We start from the raw sequence: 26,365 nt of genomic DNA, 5'->3' as shown, positions 1-26,365 counted from the left end.
GATAAAATTTAGCAGCTTACTTTTTTTTTTCTTAGAAATTGGAATCTTTATTATTTATTTATTTTGTGTCTGTGTGTGGCCAGCTCAGCCCACCAGGGGGCGGGGCTGGCTGGCATGTGGTGCTGGGGGATTGAAATGTGGTCCCTGTGCTTTGCTTAACTTAGCTTGTTTGAAGTAGGTGCTTTAGACCACTGGGTCATCTCACCAACCCCATGAGATAAAATTTAGAAAAGACTATTATGCAGGTTTTGTTGGCTGTGTTTGGGCCTCTTGAAGTCCTTGAGGCTCAGGGAAATTATACTGTAAATTTTTGTTAATGTATTTGGTTGTTATGGGGTCTTACTACACAGCTGGGACTCAGTGATCCTCCTGTTCTCAGCCTGTCCAGCACTGGGATTACAAGTGTGTACCACCATGCCACAGACTCTGGCCGGCTCAGCCTGCCCTGGGCTGGGTTGGCATGGCATGTGGTGTCAGGGATTGAACCATGGTCCCTGTGCTTGCCTAAGCTTGCCTTGCTGCTGAGCTATCTTGCCAGCCCCTAAACTCTAAATTTTAAACAAATTGATATAATAACTTTGTGCCTTTGTCATTTCCATTTCAGAGGGGCTGATTCATCCTACTCTGGAACAGACTGTGCCTACCCTACTTCCTGGCATTCTGATAGGTACTTGGACAGTGGCAGGTACTCAATAAACATTTGTGGACAGATTGAATAGGCGGTTTTAGAAGAAGCAGCAAGTCTAATTCCCCAATCATATTTTACATTAGCTAATATTAGGGTCAGTTTAGATTTACTGAACATAGACGAATTAATGACAGAGGTGACAACTCAGCAGAATACTAGCTGGCAGGATAAAGCCATCTGAGGCTTAAAATCTATCTACAGACAATAAGGCACAGAGATAAGTAGAGTTAATTGTATAAGAAATTGCTATATAAAACATTTGGAGATGTCCAGAAATAAAAAGAAACTACCAAAATATCAAAGAACTCCCATGGAAAGGAGGAGATGCTACAAAGGTTGGTAAGGTTCCCAGCCCAGAGGACAGGTGCAACCAAAGTCTCTGCTACTGAGTATACGAGCCCAAGACTGGGGAGAGAGTTCTGCAGCCTAAGAACCTGTCTGGCAAGCTCAAGGACCCCAGTTTGATCTCAGGTACTGCATGCTGTGCCAATCACTAAAACCAACATTGTGGTGCACCCTTGTAATCCCAGGCTGAGACAGGAGGGTCGCCATGAATCTAAGGTGTGTACTGAGACCCTGTACCAAATACAAATATATATATATATATATATATATATATATATATATATATATTTCATATACATATGAAGTATATGAGCCTGCTAGTTATGTCAATAATTTTGCAAGTATGTATGCTCAGAGTCCCTCATTTTTCGGTGTGGGGGTGTAGTGCAGTTGTAGAACACTTGCTCAGCTATGCAAGGCTCTGGTTTAATTTTTAGCTCTAGAAAAACAATTGATGAAGACAAGGTAATATTCTTACGCATTATCCCTTATTTCCCATTCTCATGTCCTTTTATTTTGTTCCCAGGTTGTATTCACATACTTAAAAGTAGCTAGTCAAAATAATTTTCAACTTATTCCTTGCAGTTACAAAAAGACATTGTGAAAGAGTTGCCAAAACAGTAAGGTTGTTAAGAAAGATGGAAGATACCAAAGTAGTCATGGATGGGGTTACTGACTTTATTTATTTAGTTATTTATGCTGGGTCTTACTATGCAGATTGGACTTGTAGTGATCCTCCTGATTTCTGCCTCCCTAGTGCTGGAATTGCAGGCTCAGCATACCCGGAGGTAGGTCCAGAGCAGCATGCAGTGCCAGGGATCTAACCCTGGCCCCTGTGCTTATCTAAGCAGGCACTTGGTCCACTGAGCTATATCGCTGGCCTGGGTTACTGACTTTAAATGTAAACAGTTACATAGTTTCACCTATATCCAATATATATATATGTATGTATGTATGTACACCTTCTTTTAAGTGCAAACATGGGCATATTTATCTGGCACACTACATAGCATATAAACCATGTAAGTGAAATCAGATCCTTGTTTGAAATTGCTTTCACCAATCTTAAATGAATGATATGGTTCAAAAAAGTTGCCTGAGTTAGCCTGGCAATGAGAGGCATCAAAGGTGCAGTGGGTAAATGGTTTCCTTCACACTCTCCAGTTTGCCAATTTTTCTCTGTGTTGGTTTAGCCTGCTTTTAATGACTATATTTAAAAACATTTCTAGGAATTTTCCTTTCACTAGTTTTGATAGATTTCCCGACTTCATTCCAATAAAGGGAATATAACTCATCTTAGTTAAAGTAATTGTCGTGGAGGATAGTCAAATGATTTAGATTTGTCATCAGCCAAGAGAAGAAAGAAGGAAAAAAGGCGAATAGCAAACATAATACATCACAAGGAAGATAAACAAATAGTTCACACTTGAAAATAAATGCTGTTTTCTACAACAAAGCACAACCTTGCTGGGTGCTCTGTATCTGTGACTAGTGCTTACTTCAAGAAAATAGAGGAAAGGATTTTTGTTCTTTAAAACACACATTTCCTCACTAAATATTCAAATAAGAGCAGAGCTTTTGGGCTGTATATAAAACTATGAAGCAGAATGAAACAGAAGTTTGTTCAGAATAATATCAGCCTGAGCTTTATAATATAAATACAGTTGAGAAAAATGTTGATATTTGCTTTCTAGAAGCTAGAAAAAACTTCTATCTTGTGAGGCCTTGTGACATTCAGTTACACATTTGCAATGACAATGACAAGTAGGAAAGTGGTCCAAAAACCAGAGAAATGTGCTTGAGGTTGGGCCTATGCATCACAAGACAGAATCAATCTTCTTAATTAACGGCAAATTAGCAATCCCAAAATGAGTGGGATCAACCTGTCTTCTGTGGCCAAGAATCATGCTAAGTATAGAGCTTCCTCTAAGTGCCTCTAAATTACATTTACACCCATATAAAGTAACATTCTTTTAATCTAATACTACATTAGTGTCACTGTTCTTAAAGTTATTACACTGTTTAAAATTTCTATAGATAGGTGGACAGATAAACAAATTAATAGACAGATATACAGATAACCAGACGTTTCACAAAGCAGGGTGCTAAGGTGTCCACAAATCACTGGGAGACAGGGTACAAGATCCTCATTAGCATACAGCTCACCAAAGAAGAAAAGTGTATGTGAATGGTGATAATCCTTTAGGTTTAATGGCTATTTAGACATACACTATATATTTTTTAACATACAGACATAGACGATAGGAAAAAAGTTGCTATTCTAAAGAGAATAATTAGAACCAAAGCAGACGTAATTGCTAATGACTGCAATAGCATTTGCTGTAGTTCATGCGTTGCTGGGAGGTGCTGTCTTGGTGTACAAGCACATCCATACCAGTACTATGGGGGCACTGCTGAGAGCCAGGTGGCAGGACCCAAAGGTACCAGGCTGCAGCGTGCTCCATGTCCCTGGTGCGGTGCGGTGTTTAGTGTCCAGGCCTGCCTGGGGGCCTTGACTATTACATTCAGAACAAGCCAAAAGGTATGGCTCATCTCTGTTAGGAATTTGAAATCTAATAAAATGAGAACCATCTGTTGCCATTTAAAAAAAACTCAATTAATTTAAAATTCAACCACCAACAAAAGGAGGAACAGTGATTTTGGTCTTTTTTTTAAGGTTAGTTAACATATTTCCACCAAACTTGTTAGAGGATGAGGTTTCTTTCTTGATACTGCTGTTGTTGTTTGCTTCTTTGCATTTGTTAAGACTGTGTGCATGCATGTGTGTGTGTGTGTATGTGAACATAGGGTTTATGAGTTTAATTACATTCTTAGAGAAGTCTATGACCCAGCAGAGAGGTTTATTTATTTATTTTTAACATTTATTGTGTGTGTGTGTGTGTGTGTGTGTGTGTGTGTGTGTGTCCAGCTCAGCCCACCAGGGGGCGCGGCTGGCTGGCATGTGGCGCTGGGGGATCGAACCGCGGTCCCTGTGCTTTGCCAAGCTTGTTCCAAGTAGGTGCTTTAGACCACTGAGCCATCTCTCCAGCCCCAGCAGAGAGGTTTAAAACTAGTATATGAGAGCCTGTTGCTGAATGAGGGAAAGTCTTGAGTTAGGGACTGAAAGTGGCTTAGACAAAGAGTGAAGAAAACAAATTCATTGGTGTCTCTATTGATAGGGATAAATTTCTTCAAATTTGGAAAACCTCATCCTTTTATTAAAGATCAGACTTGAGCTGGGTGTGGAGGTGCACACCTGTAATCCTAGCACTCAGGAGGCTGAGGCAAGAGGATAGTTGTAAATTCAAGACCAGCCTGGGCTGTGTAGTGAGTTCAAAGCCAATCTGAACTACATAGGAAGACCCTGTCTCAAATAATCAAAAATAAAATAAAGTGAAATAAAATCAGACAGTACCAAGAAAAAATGCAATAAAAGAATTAGAATTGTGAAACTCTGAACTCTTTCACACAGACAACACTGGTTTTGCCAGGAAACATAAGCCACCTTAAAATCCCTTCTCTGTCACTACTCACATGCACCATCCAGGAACAGGACTGAGGATGCTGACCTGAGAAAGTCAGGGCAGCTCATCCTGCTCTAGGGTGAAGTTGTGGTTCTGGTTCTGAAAGTTAGGTGGCAGCTGGAGCTAATTCTCAAACTGACAGGAATGTTATCCAGCACCAAAGCAGTTTAGTCTTCTACCAGGCTTGTGGTCTAGAAAATGATCTCTAAATGATGGTCAACACCAGTACTGACAAAAACAAGTCCCAAGAAAAGGGAGGAAGAGGAAGAGGGAGAGAATGGGGGAAGGAGGGAAAGAAAGAGAGACACAGAGGGACAGAGACAGACATAAAAAACACAGAGAGACAGAGAGAGACACACACACAGAGACAGAGAGACACACAGAGAGAGACAGAGACAGAGACAGAGACAGAGAGAGACCACTAAAGGCCAGCTACATCTACATTATAGAACTCTTTATCTCCTCTATCTGCTATTTTTATAAGACTTAAAAAGATGAAGTTCTGCGGGTTGGGGAGATAGCTCAGTAGAATAAGTGCTTGCCTGGCAAGCGCAGGGTCCTGAGTTCAATCCCCGGTCCCACAAAAAAAAAAAAAAAAAAAAAAAAAAAAAAAAAAGTTTTTTAGCGGGTTTTCAAAAAAAAAAAAATTCTTTTTTTTTTTTTTTTTTTTTTTTTTTTTTGGGGGGACCGGGGATTGAACTCAGGCCCTTGCGCTTGCCAGGGAAGCGCTTATTCCACTGAGCCATCTACCCGGCTCCAGAAAATCCTTTTAAATGATCCTGAATCGTAATGTCCAGTATTCTTTTCATTTGTTGCATGTGTGCATGTATGTAGTGTGCAAATGGCAGTGGCTGGAGGTAAAGAAGAATGAAGAAATCTGGAGACCATAATCTCCAGTTTATTCACAAAATATGACAAGGAAATCTATAACCTACGAAGGCGGCATTTCACGATTTGGCATGGGGACTGAGTGTCCTAATGCTTTGTTTGACTCTATTGTTCAGATTTTCCAGAAGCTTCTTAGAATAAATCATCTCAATTTATGCCTCTGTGTACTCCACTGTACAAAAGAGCTAAAAGTAACTGACTCATGAGGGTTTAAGGAAGCTGGTTATTGTTGGTTAAGTACTGTTAGAATGGGTGCCATGTAAGTGGTGATTGCTATTAAATGGTTGTAACCATCACCTCTGCCTAAAGCCAACCTTATTTCTAACATTTCTATTATTTTCTCAGACTTCCTCTTTTCAACATTAATAAAATATTTGGCAGCTATATAGAACACATAAATGCATTAGGGCATAAAGCTAACATTTTCTTTTAATTTTAACAATGTACATACTATTGGTAACGAATATTGAAAGAAATACAATGCGTAAGTAGATTTTACACCACATTAGAGTTGTCCAATTTCTCATGTTTAAAATTTTTCTGCATGACTAGAGCCAGGAAGAAATACATGCCAGCATAATTATATGAACAGTTGAGATTTAAACATATTGAAAAGGAGAAGAGAACATGTCCACCCATTTTTTTTTCTTTCTCCCTTTCCATAACAATTCCAAAGATAAGTAATTTCTGTTCATAAAGTCAAGCTGAAGGCAAGAAGCTTTAACATTCACAGGAGGGAGGTAGGGGGAAAAGAAGCTTTTTTAAGTACTGTGCAAATCAATACACAAAAAATCTCAAGATGATAGTTTAATTAAAATGTGCACGCGGCAATTCATCAGCCTCTTCCCTTGGTGCACCAGTCTCTCGAATTTGCCTTCTGCTTTCCGGCCCCCGATGGTTTTAACTGGAAGGCATTTAAAGTATCTTTCAACCGGCACCTTTCCACTTAACTTACATTCCTTGTTTTTCTTTATAAACAAGAAATTGTACCGGCTTTGTGGTGTTTGTTATGCTTCATGCTTTTTCATCTCCTGTACGAGCTTTGCTTAGCATGAAATGCTGTCATGCAGTGAAATTTACCTGAGAGCTAAAGAGAGGGGAAAAAAATCTTCTAAGTGTATTTGGTTTCAAGTTCATAGCCAGCTAAATCACTGGCAATTTTATGCTACTGGTTATTTCAATTTAAATGTTTGTAAGAGTACATATAAAAATTAAATAACCACTCCTACAGTCATCAAAATGAAAAATCAGCTTGGATTTGACTATACTGTAAGTTGCTTTAAACTGGCATGGGGGTGTGTTATATTATTCAATTCCTATTATACAGGTCCTAGGGATACCTTGGCAGGGACATAAAGCTGCTGAACCCTTGGCTCCTTAATAGTTTGACTCCCATTGTAATTGCTTTGCTCATTGGCTGCCCTGGCTCCTCGGAATTGGTCACAGTCCAAGGTCACGTTCAGTATGGTAGTAGTGCTCACTTTTAGCTGGCTGTTAAGTTTTTAATGGTAGCTTTCTTTCTGTTACTATCATCTTTTTCAGAGCACAAAAATCTACTCTTCATTAAATAATTTAGGTAAATACCCTAAGATTTTAATACCCACTGCATATCACAGGTTTCAATTCAGGCCAAATCCAAATCCAGAGTGAAGTTTTCAAAATTCTTAAAAGTTCCTTAATTATCTCATGTTTTAAAAAAATTACATATATCAATTTGAGTGGATTAATATTTCATTTAGTAAGTTTATTTAAAATATGATATAAACATCTTTACTCTTAGTGTCTTACTGAGTGATTTTTCATAACCTTCATGAGCACAGTAACATAACAATCAACAGAGTTTTAATTGTTTTTTCTGTATTTTAGGGAAGGGTCTACAGGTGTTCAGGTTCTCACTACTAGATCAGACTCGTAGTGACCCACCTGTTTCCAGCCTCCCCACAGCTGGGATTACAAGCGCGCACCACCAAGCCCAGTCTCAGTTGCCCTCTCAGCACGCCCCAGGGGCGGGCCTGGCACAGCAGAGTCCAGGATGGAACCCCCGGCCCCTTCAACTGCTTGCAGGCACTTTAATCTGCTGAGCTATTTGGCTGGCCCGAGTTTTAATTTTCTTAACACCAAGGTCACAAGAGCACTACGATGGAACACGGACAAGAAGGAGACCTAGCGCATGACTGATGGGTGAAATGAAGTGATTGAGAGGCAGGCTTTGGTTTAGTAGAAATAGCTCTGCATCTAGCACTCATCTAGGACTTGTTCTCTCCAATGTGGGGCTTTACCTGCCTTTGGACTCTTCTCAGAAAATCCTTGCCCTTTTCTGGGCCTCAATAACTTTTGGAAACTGAGTTTTATTCAGCTTCCTGTTGCAGTGTGAACCTGGGGTGCTGAGCTCACGGGTGGACTCATTAATGGAGAATTTTTTTTTTTTTCTTTTTTTCTCAGAACCGGGGATTGAACTCAGGCCCTTGCACTTGCCAGGCAAGCGCTTATTCCACTGAGCCATTTCCCTGGCCCTGAGAATTTTGTGATTCAGTCAGGAATTCAGCTGTTAAAAGGTGGGGTCCATGACCATAACCTCAGTCTGCATGCCAAAACGTGTCCTGCCTGGCCCCTCCCTTCTCCCCGCTTCCTGCTAGCCACGCTGTGAGCAGCTTCTTCCACCAGATTCTGCCACCAGGCAGTTTCTGTCTTGGAGTTGGAGGGCCATGGACTGAAAACAGGATCCAAAACAAACCACATCCTTTGAATTGTGGCTGCCAGACACTGTGTCTCAATGGTGAGGGGCATGACTAAGACGCTTACCTATAGGGCCTTTTTCACTTAAAATTTATTCCTTTTAAATTACTCAATATTTAGCCCAAGAGCTTTGCCTTATCAGCAACTATTCAGCAGTGAAAGGAATATTATTTTATATTTAAAGTTTCATAGTACCTCTACATAAAGTACTACCAGACACCTTTGACTGCTCAGAGAACCCTTCTGAGACATCATTTGGCAATGACACCAAATCTGTGTGTATTCAGCACGTATGCGGTGAGTGCCTACTTTTGCCAGACGCCATGGGCTGAAAATGGATAATAGCTGCGGCCCCCAGGGAAGCGAGACTGGATATTTTGATAGAGCAAACTTTTCTTCATTTAGGTTTGCAGTTGAAGGATAATGAGGGTGTATCCTTTTCTGAGCAGGATCAGACCAAAAAGTAAGCGCAGCTGAGTCTTGGCAGTTGTACGTTCTAGGAACCATGTGAGGGATGACCTATAAGGTTGGCTCTATAATAATTTTAATTATATTTACTGTTGATATTATATTTAATATTTCCTTTTAAATAAAGATTTAAGAGTCATAAAATAACATTCTTTTTAAAAATTATTTATTTATTTGTATGTGTGTGTGTGGCCAGCTCAGCCCACCAGGGGGTGGGGCGGGCTGGCATGTGGTGCTGGGGGATTGAACCGCGGTCCCTGTGCTTTGCTGAGCTTGTTCTAAGTAGGTGCCTTAGACCACTGAGCCATCTCAACAGCCCATAAAATAACATTCTTATAAAATGGTTCAACCTGGTATAGTATTCCTATTATGAATGCCCAGTTTTCTGAAAAGAATTATAACATTCTTCACGTGCTACTCCAAATATAGTCAAGGCAGAATGGGCAACAAACAACTGCATCTATGGAGAAAAGGTAATTATTTCAGAACAAATTCAAACCCGCTGAAAGGCAGACTTAGTTGGGACTCTAGGGCTCAGCTGTGTTATTATTGTCCAATAAAATATGACTAGAAATATGCTTATTTTAAAGAGGATTCTTGATTGAGATCAGCTTTGGAATAGCAACATGTCAATAAATCCATAAACAAATAACCCATAACAGGGAATCTTTGGAAACAAGTCCTTCAGCGCGAAGCTGACTTTGAAGACCAGACAGCTTCCACACAAAAGGCAACCTTGACAGTGTGGGAAGTAGGGAAAGTCTTGATTAGGTTGAATTTTAAGGTTACATGTGGTGTTGGAACATGCCACAAATGTGCCACTTAAATTTAAGGCCTCCTTTTCTTCTGAACGAGTTCATCTGCACCCAGGGTTTGAATAACACCCATACCTTCAGACCCCTGGCACAGTTGGAACTACCTGTGGATTCCCAACTTTGTTCCTCTTGCTGTGTAGTTGTGAATGGACAATGTAGACAACAGCTCCCAAAAATATCTATATCTATAGTCAGCTTAAACAACCTTGACAAAAGAAGGTGGCTGTCTAGGGAAATCATTTGGTTTGGTCATCTCAATGACTACGTTTAGTTTTTTTGGGGTGTGCGTGTGTGTGTGTGTGTGTGTGTGTGTGTGTAAAACTCTCTTTTTAACTCCAACCTGGTGTGAGTTCTTTTGCCTTTCTGGGGATGGGTGTTTATTAATCCCTTGAATAAAGGGATTGTAGAGAGCTTGTCAAAGCCATCCAAATAAGGTGCTAGGCACAGCCTCCTCAGAAAAGTTCAATAAGATACACTTGTCATAGATGATGGTTCATTTTTCTCTAGTTCTCCCTTTAAAAAATTTATAAATTTCTATGTAAGTGAGAAGCCCCAAGTGCATGAGCGGTCACACAGAGAAGCGTGCCCTCCACAGCCAGCTCCAATGTACTAGTAGGAAGCGTTTCTTTTCTTTTGGTCGGGGAGCGGGATGCCAAGGAATGTTGTACAGAGAAACAAAACAAAAGAAAACAAAATAAAGATCTATGATGCAATTCCAAACCCTTACATGATTTTTAACCCAAACAACTGGAAAACTGGTGATGTCTATTTAAGTAAAAATGTTCAAGGTATGTGTTTACCCTTTTATGATCCTATCTATATGTGGAAGAAGACAGGTTTCTTTGTGCAATTCCATTTTTATGAAGAATGTTATCTTTACATAAGTGTACAATTATTTTCCCCCATACACTACTTGGTCTTTCCAGCTGGATATTGTAAGCTGAGTATTGAGATCATGTCTTTTATAATTTTCTGCTGCAGGAAGCTCCCTCAGGCTTATGCTCTGGTACAATCTCTGGGCCCTTCTAAAGAGCAGTGACCGGTGTAGACTCCTGCTAGACCTCTGAGTGCTCCCTGTCTCCTCTGTCCCTAAGGCCTCCTTTTCTTCTTACAAGCTCATCTGCGCCCAGGGTTTGAATAACATCTGTACCTTCAGACCCCGGGCCAGTCCCCTGCACAGCCCCACAGTGCTTCCTGTTATTCTGACCTCTTCCCCTGCAGGGCTCATCGCTATTTTATGCTATCTGTTGTGTACACAAAATCATCTTCCAGAGAAACCATCAGGCCCCACCAAATCCATTGTCACTGTGGAAAGAATCCCCAACCCCTTGCTCCCCAAAGCACAGAGCTCTTTTTTCTTTTCTTACCATGTGCTGAACTAGTCACCAAATCCTGCCATAGTTTTTAACAATAGAGATAAAAATTGGTTCCTTTTTCTTCATTTTAATAGCTAAGTCTCTGATTCAGGATTTGTTTAAGTCATCTATAGTCGACCACGACTGGTCTCGTCATGTCCTCTTCTCATCAATTCAGGATACAATGGTTAAAATCATTTCTCATCTCTCTTGCTTTGACTAGATTTTTTTTTCAGTTCACAGGCTTAGAATCAGAAAATAATAGAATTTTAAGGATAGAAAGGACCTTAAAAATCTCCCAGTCTCCATTCTTTAACAGATGAGGAAATAGATAACTGAGAAAGGCAGAATTGTCCAAGATCACATAAATTGTCTGAGCTGGAATTAGACCCAAGCTGGGACCCGGTGCCACAGCCCTTCCCTTTAACAAAGCACCTTCCAGCACCCTCAGGCACCCCCTGCACCATACCGTGCCCCGTGGCTGGGCTGGGGCGTCTGCCTCTCGCTGCACACTTCTTTTTCTCTAGACAGGGAGAGCTGGTTTCCTCCCAGATCCCTTTACTCAATTTCCCTTCTTTCATAAGCTCTCATACTGCTATCTGACTGCTAGAAACAGTTCCTTCCTCTGATTCAAAAGTAACTTCAAATCTAATCTCCTGCAAGAAATTGCCTGCACAGTTACTCTCTTCCCTCAATGTACATTTCAAGTATCTTTCCTCCCCCAGACTTTTTTCTAGCTTATTTGAATTCAACAAAATGTTCTGATTATCTATGAGGAGCTAAGCTCTGTACTTTTGAATAATCTCTTTATCAATTAAAAGGCAGAAAAAAACTCCCTAAGCAACCCAGAAATTATTTCAGACGATCAACTAGTTTGCAGACATAGACAAACATCAACTCACAAAACACAAGCTAACTCTAGCCTGTTATGGTGTCTACAGGACCTGTGCTCCTGTGGATCCATTTTAGTCTATTGGCAAGTGTTCCACATGCGTTATAGAAGCATCTCCAGGAAGCTGTAGCCCTGGAGTTACTTGTCATGTCGTTCTTTGCTAGCAATTTCTGGTCTTACTGGGAAACTCATATCATTTCCATTCCATGCCAGTTTTCTCAAGAAATTCTACTTGTTAGTCCTCAGAGCAGAACAATTAGTCATAAAATGCTGCAAGGAGCTATTCACAATTGCTAAATAAAATGGTATCAATACAAATATTACTTAATATTAGCGAACTACTGCCTAGGGCTGGAAACATTTTTATTGTCTGAAGACATTCTGTTGTAATGGAATTGGACTTATACATGATGTCTAAAATTCTAAATATATTCCATAATCAACCTGATGGTAAATGGGCAAGCATTACTTATTTAGGGCATGGATAGGCAAACTTTCCTTCTGAGACCAAATTATTGGCAATTCTTTAATTAATGTAGTAGAGATGAATCAAGGCAGCAGGATATTGGTTCCTGCTGATAACCTAAAAATATGACAGCCTTATATTATAACTAATGCTCAAATCCCTAGGGACACAGAATTCTGAAAATGGTCCCCCATGGAAGAGCTCCACAGTACACACTTGTCGCTGTGATGGAACCAAACTATGGACTGGACTCATCTGCTGAGTTTCCGAATTGGGGCACTGCTCAGTCTGTGGGTTATGGACCCATTTCCCAAAAATCTTATCTGAGCCTGATGGAACAAATCTTTCAAATGAAATAGTCTTGTGGGAGGCAAGTTGTCATTTTCTGACATATTATTTAGGGCTCAGCTTGGGTTTCATTCTTTCTTTTCTTAAGCCCCCTGCTCACACTCCATACGCACCACTTTCTAATTAAGGAAAATGAAATTTGTAATGAGTAGAAGGGAGACATGACCTCCCTTGTGAGCCAGTCTTGCTCCTCCTTGCACACCATTAAAAAGCAGAATCCAGGGGTGGTTGTTTTTTTAATTGGTATCACTTTATCTTTAGTGCAAAACACATGGCAATAATTTAGTGAACTCCAGTGTTTCTCTTGTGGCAAATTGATAGCATAATTTTATTATGAGTGGAACAATGACTTCTGGGAGCAGGAGAGATTCTCCCAGAACTACACATAACTCGGTTGACTAAATGTAATACTTGGAGAAGGTAATGAAAATAGAGCTGAGGCGCAGCCAGGACTAGAAGATTTCAGTTTCTCGTTCCTGTCAAAAGGCTACTCAATAAATCATACCTGAAGCTTATTTAATGTCAGAAGCCAGTAAGCTGACAAAGTACACTGGGGTGCTTCCCTCAGAAAGGGCACACCAAGTCATGTGATCTCTGGCCCCTGGACCCAAGGGGGTCATATAATCTGCTTATGGATTTTAATAAGTAACCTATTATGTTCCCTTTGGTGCTATTTATTTTACACATCACTTGTTTCCTGTTTACTGACTTGCTTTAGTAATTTCATTATGAAAAAATTATGAGGAAAGTGAAGCCCTATGACTCTAACTGTCCTGTTATGCAGTTTCTCCTTTTCTCTTTCCCATTGTTCCATATAATATATTCAATCATACGCAAACGCCAAAGCACAGGGTCCGTGGGAACATCACAAGGACAACAGGAGACCTTCATATTTCTCAGTCACTCTGAGCCACACAGGTCCAAGGCCATCAGGATTTAGTGAGTCATGGCACAGGCAGCATTTAGAATCCTATCTAACCTGTCTTGTAGTGACGTGGGAAATGGAGCAGCTGGGGCCAATTTCCATTGTGCTACTTTCTCTAGACCTTCATGAAGAGGAAATGTGCCCAAGGCAGTGAAGAATACCTGTGTGTCCTTTCAACTGCACTGACAAATAAAAAGGTAAGAATCAGATATGTATCTTTTGTTTTCTTTTTTCCAGATTGGGGAAAACCAGGGCCTTTATGCTGGACTGCATTCCTAGCCTTCTTATTTTTTTTAACTTTGAGGCAGATTCTTACTAAGTCGTTTAAGTTGCTCAGGTTTCAAACTTGCACTCTTCTTGCCTCAGTCTCCCAGAGTTCTGGGATTATAATCTCTAACCACCACACCCAACTCATCCACAAATTTTTTTTAAAAAATTAATTTTATTGGTATACTTTTGATATACACGATGACATTCATCATAGGGAATTTGTACCTGTGCATAATAAGAATCAAGTTATATTCTTAAAAATGAAGAATCATGATCCACAGTTTAAAAGAACAACCAAATGGACCAGTATGCTCATCTCTGTGCATTTCACTGCTTACACTTTGAGTGGTTTAATCCATCAGATTGGAATCAGAATCCCCTCCTCTGAAGATGTAATTTTCTAAATTTTAGAAAACAAAATGTGGAGATTTAAGAAAAAGGGCATTGGCATATATTTCATAAGTTTAAAGTGAAATTATATATCCAAAAGCTAAGTTCAAAGTAGATTAGAACTTGAAATTGCTAACTGAGAGTATGCAAATATCCACAGTCAGCTCTGCTGTGAGTGAGATGTACCTATTAGTATGGGAGCAAGGAATCTTGCAGAGGCATTCTCATGAGGCAGCCTTAGTCAGGGAAGACACATTCCTTCCTGAAGAACTGAGTTCAAACCATTAAGCCTAGATCATTTAGAGAGGTTTCTCAGCTAGAGGCTTTAAGATAGGTTTGAATCCAGATTTATGGGGATTAATTCCCTGTTCCATCCACTCTTGGGGTAATTATGGCTGAAGTTTGTTGCTTATCTAAAGGCTTTAAGGAAGTTTGGAATCCAAGGGGTCCAACATGACACAGCCTGAAACCTCAGCCTGCTGGACTTATCTAAAAGATAAGCGGTGGTGGTATCTGGAGTCATAGGGGGAAATCTCCTCTCTGTCAATGTTTACCGAGGAGAGAAAAAGAGAAAGAACCTTGCATGTGTTTCAGTCTGAGTGCAGAGTTGACCGGTGGAGAAGGGCTGAGAATGAGCTGAGAATCTCTATGAAATGATCAGTTTACAGTAACGATTCAAATTCGCCCACCAACACAAAACGAAACCGGAAACAAGATTTTCTCTTATGATTATGATAAAAACAATGAAGCAGGAAAAAGACTTGAAGAAAGCACTTTTGAAACAATACTCAGGGCTCTCAATTTTTCTACCTAAGTTTCTAAGAGTTGTGCAGATTTTAAAAAAATGATTTCCCTTGTTTAGACAATAGAAGAATGTCATAAATTGGGGAGTGTCATAAATTGGGGCGAATTCAGAAAGTAAGCACCTCCCCAGTGCTCATTCTTTCATACTTGAAAAATCCAACACAATGAAAACAGCAGCAGCAACATCAAAACAAGTCCTCGAGATCAGAAGGTTAATAGGACTTACATTTACTCATTAACAAGCACATTCTCAATTAAGTAATTTTTAGAAGGTTGCTTTCCAGTGAGTAAATGCATGAATGAATGAGTGAAGTGAATGAGGAGTGGGTATAAAGACTATTCATAAAGTGCTTACTTCTCTGAGAGTGATTTTTTGGACAGAATTTTAAAAGCACTCAATGGTGCAGGTAATGGAAGAAATGAGGGAGCAATTTTATTGAGAAAGAAAGAAAGAACCACTGTAGCAGAAAGCACTGAAAATTCAGAATCAAGCTGTAGCCATCAAAACTCTTATTTTTAAGAGTAAAAAATTTAAAGAATATAAATAACATCATATAGATACATTCTAATTTTTTTAACCTTCCTTTTAATAGCTTCTAACTTAGGGGCTCTGTTTAACACTGCTTTTACAAGCTCCTTTTCTATTTTCTGCATTCCAGAAATAAAGATTTCCTTTAAAAAAATACAACTTTTACTTTACCCATCTGTGACTGGGAGTAGGAACACTTATTGCATCCATTGCTATAAGAAAAATTTGTAAAATTTCAATAAGGTATCTTTTTTTTCTACTGAAAAATAAGTAAACATTCAAGTCAACACCATTCTATTTCAAAATCATGCAGCCCCCTGAAATATAGACTTTTATTTCAGCATTACTTTGAGAAATCCACATAGATCATGCCAAGTGAGATGGATAAAGGACTTATTTGAGCAAACCTTGTCTCTCTTCCAAATACTGGTATAATGAAGTGCAGAAGTAGGTACAGCCTGTGCCTGACACAGGACTTGTCTGAAGTTTATTGTCTTCATCAGTGAAAGAGAGATTCTAAAAACCTTCAAATATCAAAAACTGTCAATATTTTGGGCCAAATCTCTTTCCATAGTTAGAGATTCTTGGGAAATGGTGACGTTCAATATGGGAAATTTTATCTTCCCAAAAGTTCTCATTTAAATATTTTCTTTTCCTTAAGGGGGCATTTGCTGGAACTGTTTCAAAAACTTGTTGCATTCCTTTTTGTTGTTTTGTGTTTTCTCTGTAGCACTGCACTTTCCTCTAAACGAAGAACTTTTTTTCTCCTCTTATTGGCATTCCAACCCAGCAAAGAAATATGCATCCTGAGATAATGCTGCCAGCTTGCTATGAAAACCATATTTCATTCTTTCTTTGCAGAGCAGAAAGGGAGAGGCACAAAGGAGCTGCTATAATTGAATGTAAAGGGTTGCAGCAAACCTCCCCTTTGAGCCCCCTTGCCGGCATTCCCTTCCTTTATTTCCCCCTCTACTCCCTTTGTTTACCACTTTTAAAAGGCTCTTGCTGAGTCTTAGCTGCTTGCCCAAATTTGGACTGAATCTAAATTTCTGGAAATAGTCCTCCCATCACGATGGGATGGAAGGCGTCTGGACATGCTGACCTGACCGGGCAGTGGCTAGGAGGCACAGCTGCCTAGGTAGTACACAACTCTGCAATGTTCGGATCAGTGTGGGAATTTCATGGATCTGCTACAGAGTGTGAAATGAGAAGATGTGTAATACTCCCTCTTATTCCAAATTGGCATGCCACATGACGATGCCCTGGTCACCCCCAGTTACATTTGTAGTAGACAGGGCAAATTAAATCCATTTAAATTTCAGGGCGGTCTCTCTGGCTCAACATTAATCACGTATGTTTTCCCTTTCACTTCTCTTAACCTCTCTTACCACCTTCTCTCGGTTTTCTTCTCAGAAACATTGTGGGTCTCTAAGAATGATAGTCTCCGTCCATAGAGACGGGGAGACCACCACCTGTCTAGAGAAGGTGGAAGACTGGAGAGCCTAATGCCAGTGCAGCCCAACTCTTTCACTCCATGAGTGACTGTTGGGAAGAAAACACTGGTGTAGCAAAAGACAGCATGGGACTAGTTGGAACCACACCCCTGGCATCTCTGCCTCTTTCCCCAGCCTAGGAGTTTTCTGGCATAGGCAGCTATCTGAAAGGGAAGCATTTTACCTCCAGCTCTGCAAACAAAGGTTCAAAAGTATGCTTTTTTGTATTCATTTCTTTAGCATCGGCAGTTTCAGCACATTAAATGCTGACACTGAATCTAGCACCTGGCAAATCTGACTGGAGATTCAAATGGATTTTTATTCAGAAACATAGATGTAACTTGGAAATAATAACCAAAGGCAGAGCTAGTGTTAACAAGTGGCCCTGGTGGAAAGTGTTGAGCAGAGAAAGACTGTGTAGTCCAGCAGGCTTTTTCCCTTTAGGTTTATCTCAGCTCCACCTCCCTGGTTTATCACTCTATCCTTCAATCTTTTTTCTCTGGAGATCAAAGTGTCCAGCTGTCTCTGTACCTCATTTAGATTTCTTGCACCACTGGCCAATTATTCCATATGTTTACCACAAAATAATTTTCCCCAATTCCCAGCTTCCCCCTGATGTCCTAATATTACAGCATATTTCCTGGGGTGTGCTCTCCTTGTAGTGGAATGACAACATGTGCACTGTGAAAGTGACTTCTGCATGCTGGAAAGAGGCGCAACCTCTTCCACCACTCCCCTTGCCTCCTGCTAATTAGGCTTCCTATCAGGCCTAGAGACTTGCTGACATAAGGCGGGCAAGTGACCCTCTGTCTGAAAACCCACCTAGAACACTATTATTGCCCTTCAAGTGGGAAGCAGCAAAGCAAAGCATCTGTGCACCCAAGTCCGTTGGGGCTGATGGATTCCTGAGAAAAATGATGACTCTCCTCAGGCTTCTACTCTGTTCCCATCCCTATTTTTTAATCAGCTCTGGAAAGCTGTTAACAATGCCACCTTTTATTCTCAGGGAGAGCTTAACCTGCCTTGCATTTTCACACACCAGTTTCTCTTTTTCTTCTCAATATCATTCACTCCTAAGAAAACCAAGTCACTTGGGCAGATAGCCTTCCAAAAGGAGAGGGAAGAAGGCTAGAAAAGGACGGGTTGGTCCCCAGGAAAATTGTTTAGCTGAGCCTAGTCCTCAAGTCCTGACTGAACAAACTTTTAACAGTGCATTCTAGAAAACTTGTCGACAGGGCCAACCTTGAAGTAGCTAATGCAAAACTGCCACCTTCCATTAAGAAATTGTTCAAAGTGAGTGTTGGTTATTAAAAGCTGTTATACCTGGAAAGGTGGTTTTTTCTAAGACCATTTTGACAGAAGGTGGAGCAAATTGGATGCAGATATTTAACCTTAGTTTGAGAGTTTGTGCAAGGTCATTGAATGTGTTATACAAAGGAATTCTCTAAACCACCTTCAGTTGCAAAGTTCCCTGAAATTTCAGTTTCACACTTTTTTATTTTGGGGCTGTTACTGCTGGTATCTGGACATCCCTTCAAAACTTTATTGGGTCACAGGTGGGGCTTTTTAGAGGTGGCTGGATCTAGGGTATGATAGTGACAGGAAGTGTGTGATGCTGGGATCAAGGGTGTCCCACCCTGGTCAGGCAACCTGGATGGAATAAAGGAAAAGAAAGAAAGTGGCTGCCGCCGCTGCCGCCGCTGCCGCTGCCACCTCCTGCCACTGCCTCCTGCCTGGTCTGCAATGTGCCTCAGCCATGGAGCCAGCTGACTGCAATGAAACTGCTACAAACTGTGAGCCAAAATAAACCTATTCTCCTTGAAGTGTGAGCGTCAAGTATTTTGTCTCGGTAAAAAGAAAAGTAACTAAGACAGGGGCCTGGAAACAGCCTTCAACCAAGAAATACATCCTGGGTTGGACATGCAGCTGAACAGTAGAGGGCTTGCCTAGCATGCAGGAGACCCTGGTTCCATCCCCAGGGCTGAAAGAAAAAGGGGATGGGGGGAGGAAAGAAAAAAAAAATCCTTATTCCTAATACACTATGCCCGTATTCTGCCAATAGGTCACCCTTGTGGCTTTTGCTAGTACACAAATTGGTTATACTTACTTCAGTGGTGTGCATTTTTAATTGTAAAAGATTTCTTCCTTTTAAAATAATTTGTCAATGGGAACTTTACAATTGAGCAGACAATTCTTATAGAACATTGAGGAGAAGTACCTGATCACGCAGAAATGTCTCACTATTCCTACAATAGTTTTAGCTCGAGGGATTCTAATTGAGAAAGTGAAGATTTTTCCACATCTCAGCAAGCACTACTGCCAGAGATGTACACATTTATTTTGACAAATTATTCATGCAGGAACTTTCTCATTAAAAGAATTTTTTTTGGTCTGTCATGAAAGTAAGCATGACTTCCTGAGAAAACACCAGAGAATTAATACTCTAAACTTTCCTTTAAAACATCTACCCTGCATGGTTTTGAAGCTACTCTTCACCTAGCCCTCCCTAATAGCACCAAAAAACTTTAAAAAAAAAAATTAGACAAGTCAAGCCTGGTGATGCATGCCTGTGATCCCACCCCTTAGGAGGCTGAGGCAGGAGGATTGCTGAGAGTTCAAGGCCAGTGTAGGCTACAAAGTGAGTTCAAAGTTAGCCCGAACTACAGAGTAAGACCCTGTCTCAAAAAGACTAAAATTAAATAAAGCAAAAATCATACAAGAAACTACAAAAATTTATCTTTGTTTAACATAGAAGTTAAACATACTAAATCATTTACACCAAAAATTCTTTTATTATATCTATGTGTCCCCCAACTTTATTCCATCTATAAGCTAATTCATGACATCTTTATTTATATTATGGTATGAACAATACAATATGTATTCCCTACTGCAGTAGCTGGGATCATACGTCTCTCATTTTTACATCTGATTAACCAGTTGATTATTTATTTTGAGACAAGGTCTTGCTATATTTTGTAAGCTAATCTTAAACTTGCTATGTAGCCCAAGCTGACCTCAAGTTTACCATGAGCTGGGATTATAGGTATGTACCATCACCCTGACTGATTATTTTTAATTATTTTAACAATATTCACCACCTACTACATGTGCCTAGCAGGCAGTATTTCTTAAAGTCTTACAGTTATATGAGATGTATTATTTTCCCATTTTGCAGATGAGAAAACCAAGGCTAACGGGGGTAAGTAACTTGCCAACTGTGAAACACTGATCAATCAAATGGAGATCCTACTCTAGCCTGTGAGGTCTGATGCCTGAGCCTGAGTGCTGACCCTCTGATACTGCCCTCAGACCTTGTATCAATATTCAGCCATGATCCCCCGGGCTTCTTGTCCGGGGTGAGGAGACAGTGCAGGCTGAGCCCTGTCTCTTCTCTGCGATCCCTTTCCCCCTAATACGAGCACTTCGGTTGTTTCACAGCTGACTGACCCTCCCTCACACATGGGTGCGGAAAGCTTGTCTTTCCACTTGTAATTAGCTTGGGCAGTGAAGAACACCCTGAAGATCTGGTTACTGTCTTAGAAAATGAAGTCTAGATGGGTGTGGTGGTGCACACCTGTAACACCAGCACTCTGGGAGGCTGAGGCAGGAGTACAGCAGAGCTCAGGCCCAGAGCTGGCTGCTCAGCAACTTATCAAGGCCCTGTCTCAAAATCACAATATACCTCAGTGTGAAAACCCTGGGTGCAATTCCTACTACTGAAAAGGAAAAAAAATAAAGATTTCATGAAGTTACTGATTGTATCTGTGGACCTCTGAGAGGTAACTGCAGGGGCAAATGCTTTCGTGCCATGACCACCATGGCTTTCCCCAAATCACATTTAACTTGGTCACATCACCAGCTTTCGCTTGCTGCCCGCTGAGAATACATGGGCACAGCCCATCAGGACAGTTTCTAGTTCGTCTGCTAAGATGCAACACTTCTTTAATTCTCTTAATTATTTCCTAAACTTCCTTTTGGCTTATTTGTTTCAAAATTCACAATTACTGACTAATCATAACAGGTTTGTTTTTATTGCTTATTGGTTTCATCAAATGCATGGATCCATGTTCCGCTGCTTATTACAGTGGACGTTATTTTATAGTGCTGCTTAACTGCCATAGCCGCGCGTGGCCTTTCTCCTTTAAGAGATGAGTAAGAAGCAGAACTGGAGCGGCCCGTCTCCGTGGCTGTCTCATCCGTAGGCTTTCTATGCTACTTTAATTCTTTGGCCACTCACTTTGCAGCCTGGAAGGTTAAGCTGGCTGCAGCCAGAGAAGAGGGTATTAATTTGAAGTATAGCTGATTGAATGAGGTTTAAGGATTTAGACATACTCTTTGATGACCTACACTTCTTAAATTTTTGTTTTGTTTTAGTTTTTGGCATTGTGTATTAAACACGGGGAGTTTTGAGCTACATCCCCAGCCCTTCTTATATTATTTATTGGCTAGGCCTCTCCAAATTTTTCAGGGACTGCCCTCAAACCTTCAGTCCACCCCTTCCCTACTGCAGTAGCTGGGATTACAGATGTGCACTGCCACGCCCGGCGCCCTGTGCTGTGTGAGCGACAGCTCCCCCAACCTGGAGAGGCACAGATGGTTTGTTTTTAGCACCGCTCACTGCGACTTCACACTCAAGACTTTCCTCTGAAACCATGTTGGGTGGATTTCTCTCCCCTGGAGCTGGCTTTGCCAAAGTCCTGGACAGGTTCAAAATGTATTAAACTGAGACATGTTCTTTTTACATTTCTTCCTCAACTCCCCAGTAACAGAATCTCCATCTTAATTCTTGGTAATCTTTTCGAGGTGCCTGCTCTTCATGTTCATGGGCCACACCTAATTATTAAACTTACACTAACCACCAACTATGAATGGAACCTGAAGGCAGGATTACAGAATTTTTCAGAAGGAAGTGTGAAAATTAGGAAGACGGCATTATTTTGTAGAGACGTGGAGGTGCCAATGCCTACACCATGTTACAGAGAGGATGCTGTGTGACAGCCCTGTCACATCCTAACCCTTGGCGTGCTGTGCCAAATGCAGCTCAGATAATACACAAGCAAGTGACTGAAAAAACCACACCAGCTGAACTCCTTGCGTGTGCCTGGGGCTCAGTGGACTGCGGAGAGGGAAGGTGTTTTCCCAGGTTCCAGGCAATGTCTGAGAAAGGCTGGTCTTTAGATATAGCACGTCAGACACCAAAGATTCTTCACTGTTCCAGCATAATGATTACACAAAAATAATACGAGGATTGGTGATATGCAACAGCATTTGCAAAAAAGAAAATGAGTACAGGTCAGAGCCAAACATCAATAGAGAAACATTTCATTTATCTTAAAAATTCCCATCACAAACTCCCACAAGGTACCCAAAATTTTTAAGAGCAATTCTTTTAAAGCATTTTTAATTGCATTAGAGGCCACTGTATTTGTAATATGTCAGTTTGGAAATCAGTTTGCTATCAAATAATGCACAGGGTAAATAGCCTCCTACTGTTAAAATGCAATGTATTTATTTTATTTCTTCTAACCACTGATCGCTATGCTGGGAATATGACTGAGAATATATATGTTTACATGTATTACATATATTTACACTATGAAGTTCATATCAAAGTATAATTGCATACACATCCACCTCGAGATTATAGCCTTTATTCCAAGTTTTTTGGTCCAAAGGGTATCTTTCAATGTACATAGTTCCAATCGTAGAAGAAAATTAAAGTGAATTCAAATCTGTATTGTCTATCCTTTCTTTCTGCCTTTCTTTTCAGGTTTGCAGTTTATTTCTGCATTAATCACCCTGACAGAAGCAAGGCAACTCAATTTTCTGCTTCTGTAGGTAGGCACATCACTTTCTGTACAGCACGAGGCATGAAAAGGGCTACGGCTAAGCTTTGGTTACTGGTGTAATTGAAATGCTATCCACACTATAGGGTGCATTAAAGTCAGATAACGGCAGTTCCTGTGGCCAATTTAAGTAGCTTGACTTCCCTGGGAAAAAAAAAAATTGCCTGACAGATAAGGCAGACAAACTGGCTAATTCTCCAAGCATGTCTCTCATTGTGATCCTAGAAAAATGAGAAAAAAATGAATCACAGAACCACAAAATCAATTGACCCTCGGGTAGCTCATCAGGCAGCGAGCCCGATAAACCTAAAAGCTTTGTTAATGTCTGCCTGCCTGTGTCCCACAGATAGAGCACTTTGTAAATGAACCTGCTTTGATAAATATATTAAGGAAAGCTGTGAATAAAGGCAGAGACTTCTCATTTGTAAATACAACCTCTGCTACATGGAATTAGAATGATAAAATGGAGTTCCATGTAATTAAGTTTGTATAAGGCCTGAAATCCGTGCAAATACTTTCCCTGAATTTTGAAAGAGAACTGTCAGTTCAATTAATCTGAACATCACCCCAAGAATGTACTGAACAAAATTAAGCTGCTGATAAAGCCTAGGCCAGTATTTTGATAAGTAATTCCTATATCATTTCTTGGCCACTGAGATCATTTTATTTAATCCCCTGCCCCTCCTTTCCTTACCTCCCCTCTAAGCCGTGTACAAAGGGCGGATGGTCCCTGCACCACCATGTGAGTAATCTACCAGATCACAAAGCTGAAAAAATGGAAAAACCTGTTTTCCTATTTTAAAAAATTAGGGTAAATAAGTTTCTATTAGGAGATACTAAAAAGCCTGTATCACCATCGCCACTCACAGGCCGGACAAAAGCAGCCTTCCCAGAAGCGATCACTCCCTATGAGGAGTGTGAAGGGCACACAGTGGAAGTACCTCCAGCGGACACGACCTGAGCAGAGCCCGTGGCTCAGTGGGAGCATTTTAAGGCCTCACAGATGGGAAAAGCAAGGTGGAATGAAGAGGAAAGAGAGACAGAGAGACATTGCAAGAGACATTACAAGCACCGTGTCCCTAGGTTACCCTTTCTCTCACTGAGCTTTGCTTTCACAGCCCAAGAGAGAAGCACAGAAGTTATCCTTGCTCTTATTGGTTTTGGAAACAAACAAAAACAAAAGCAGAAAGAGAAATGAAGGAAGAAAACAGTGACTTAGAAATCTCATTTTAGCTGTGGGAGAAAGACATTGATTTTCGGGTCACTCACCAGTTGTTTACTTGGAGAATTGTAAGTCCTGTGTCTTGCGCTAACTGTTTCTTCTGCTCTTCGGAGGGGTACGGATGCTAATGAAAAAACAAATGTTTTAAAAGATGTATCAGAAGTTACGAAAGAGTCACTTGTGATTTTTTTTTTTTTTTTTTTTTAATTCTACGGCTTGATTTTCCTCACCACATTCTTTTTACAACGCGTGTAAAACTGTGGACAGGGTCAGGGATCTAGAAATGAGTGTCTGCAGCCCTCTGTCTCTGCCACACTCAATAGGGCTAGCAAGAAAAAGCCAGGTTTCCAAATTACTCAATTTTTAAAATCAGTCCAAAGCAGAAAGCACTCTTACAACGGTATCACAATTTTGCTCATCTGCATTCATGTCAGTTGCACTAAGGAAACCAGTTTATTTTGCTTCCTGGAACACATATGGGCAGTCTTTATTCTAAGTTACTTAGGAGGATGGCTCAATAGAATTACTATTCCTGATTATCCTGAGATTACTGACAAAGTTTGGAAAGTGAAATAGCAGATAATCACAACTACTTTGGAAGCCATGGCAACTGATGCGGTTGACGGTGTACTTACAGTATATTTATGTTTGATTCCTTTATGGGACAGTGGAAGAACCTTTCATGTTTACTAGTTAGTGCTCTGGGCTACTGGGGTCATGAGCAGTGAGCACACATCCAAAGAAGTCAGTTATATGCAATGTTCACATGAATTTTCACATTTTAACTTAAACGATGGCAGTAAGAGAATAAAGCCATAAGTTCCATTTAAAAGAATTCTTTCTTTCCCATCACAACTCACTCACATTTATAACAAACAACCTTCCCACTGTCAGCCCACTTTTCTTTCTCATTCTGAAGCCAAGGACTGCTGTTTTAGAATCAGACATTTACTTTGAAAGGCACTGCACTGTAAATAAGCATGAAACGTATCTGTTAAGGAAGCTCCTACTCTAAATTCACTAGTTATCGCAATCAGGAGAGCAAACTTTTATCTCGCATGTCAAAGTTGTTCATAAGCTAGAAAGCCTTTAATAATAAATATTTCCCACCAACATTATTAAAGAATGACATTAGGAACAACAAAGTATTCCATTCAGAGCATTCTAATCATTCCAGCATCTGAGCAAGTGAATGTTTTCCAATCATCTAAAATTGTATTCTTCAGGTATTTCATCTTCTATAATAGAACACATTATCCAAAACGTGCACAATTACTTATTAGCAAACCCAAATGCCATTAGGTTAAACAAAATCTCCTGCATAGCAAAAGGGTTAACTAGATTTGTATTAATATAGAAGCCAGGCTTTTAATATTCTGCAAATGTTAACAAAGAAAGATGATAATGTTGAGTTAATATGGGTTAAGCATAAAATGAAAATAAATTTTTCTGATTGCGAGGTGTTGACACTTTTTTGGCTAGGCCTCCAGCCTGCTCCTGAAAGCTGTGTAATTACAGAAGGCTTTTCCCTCCTTCCCCTCCTGCTTCGAGCCTACCCACATTAGTAATGACCCCTTCACTGCTTCAAAAACCGCTAATGGTCTTCAGCACGGGCAAGAAAAATGAACAGGATAAATTGGAATCCACAGTCAGTAATTTGCATCCTATGAGGCTGCTCTGGCCACTCGCACTCATTCCCGGCCATCAATCGTCGCCTGTCAGGTGCTGTACTCTGCCACCATGACAAATACTCCTCCTAACACTCGGATTCGTCCAAACAATGTAATTGTCCTCTGTTCTCCTTTTGGTAATGGAGATAATGAATGACTGCACAAACAAGAGGGATTGCTCATCACAGACACCGAGGTGGCTTCAAACTGGAAAAGGCCCGAGTACAAATGGTAATTGACTGCAAACACTGGTTGGGAGGGAAAGGAACAAAATTTAAGAAAATCTTTCTTGTTAAGGCATTTGCTTGCCAAATTCAAGGAAGGAAGTAATACTTTTGAGTTTTTGTGCCTCCAAGATTTTGAGAGTCTAGGTTTGTAGGTTGCTTGCTCAATAGGAAAAAGTTCTCCTAATAGCAAAAATGAAAACAAAGATGCAACAAGACCTGTATCTACACTGGCAATGTCTTCCCATGTGCAGTTTCTTTATGCAGTATTTTCAATCTTTTTGTGTTTAGTCTTGTGACATATTTGCCTAGGATGGTTCTGACAAAATGTGGGTGGTTGTTGTTGTTGTGTGTGTGTGTGGTGTGATAGAGACAGAGACTGAGTCAGAGGGGAGAGAGAGGGAGATGTGGGGAGACACAGAGAGAGAGAGAGAGAGAGAGAGAGAGAGAGAGAGAGAGAGAGA

General features: G+C 40.4%; 1 protein-coding gene across 10 annotated transcripts in view; it reads right to left on the bottom strand.

Moving 5' to 3' along the window:
• Positions 1 to 26,365, bottom strand: part of Meis2 (Meis homeobox 2) — a 215,658-nt gene that overhangs the window by 39,477 nt on the left and 149,816 nt on the right. For all 10 annotated transcript variants that reach the window (XM_023703216.1, XM_004643110.2, XM_004643106.2 and 7 more), the window contains one exon: positions 24,055 to 24,131. In XM_023703216.1, coding sequence (XP_023558984.1) covers positions 24,055 to 24,131 — 77 coding nt within the window. The remainder of the gene's footprint in view (positions 1 to 24,054; positions 24,132 to 26,365) is intronic.

The sequence above is a fragment of the Octodon degus genome, unplaced genomic scaffold, assembly GCF_000260255.1.
Source record: "Octodon degus isolate 3935 unplaced genomic scaffold, OctDeg1.0 scaffold00166, whole genome shotgun sequence".
Taxonomy (NCBI): domain Eukaryota; kingdom Metazoa; phylum Chordata; class Mammalia; order Rodentia; family Octodontidae; genus Octodon; species Octodon degus.
The sequence above is the reverse complement of the archived record's forward strand: the minus strand, read 5'-3'. Positions and strand labels throughout refer to the sequence as shown.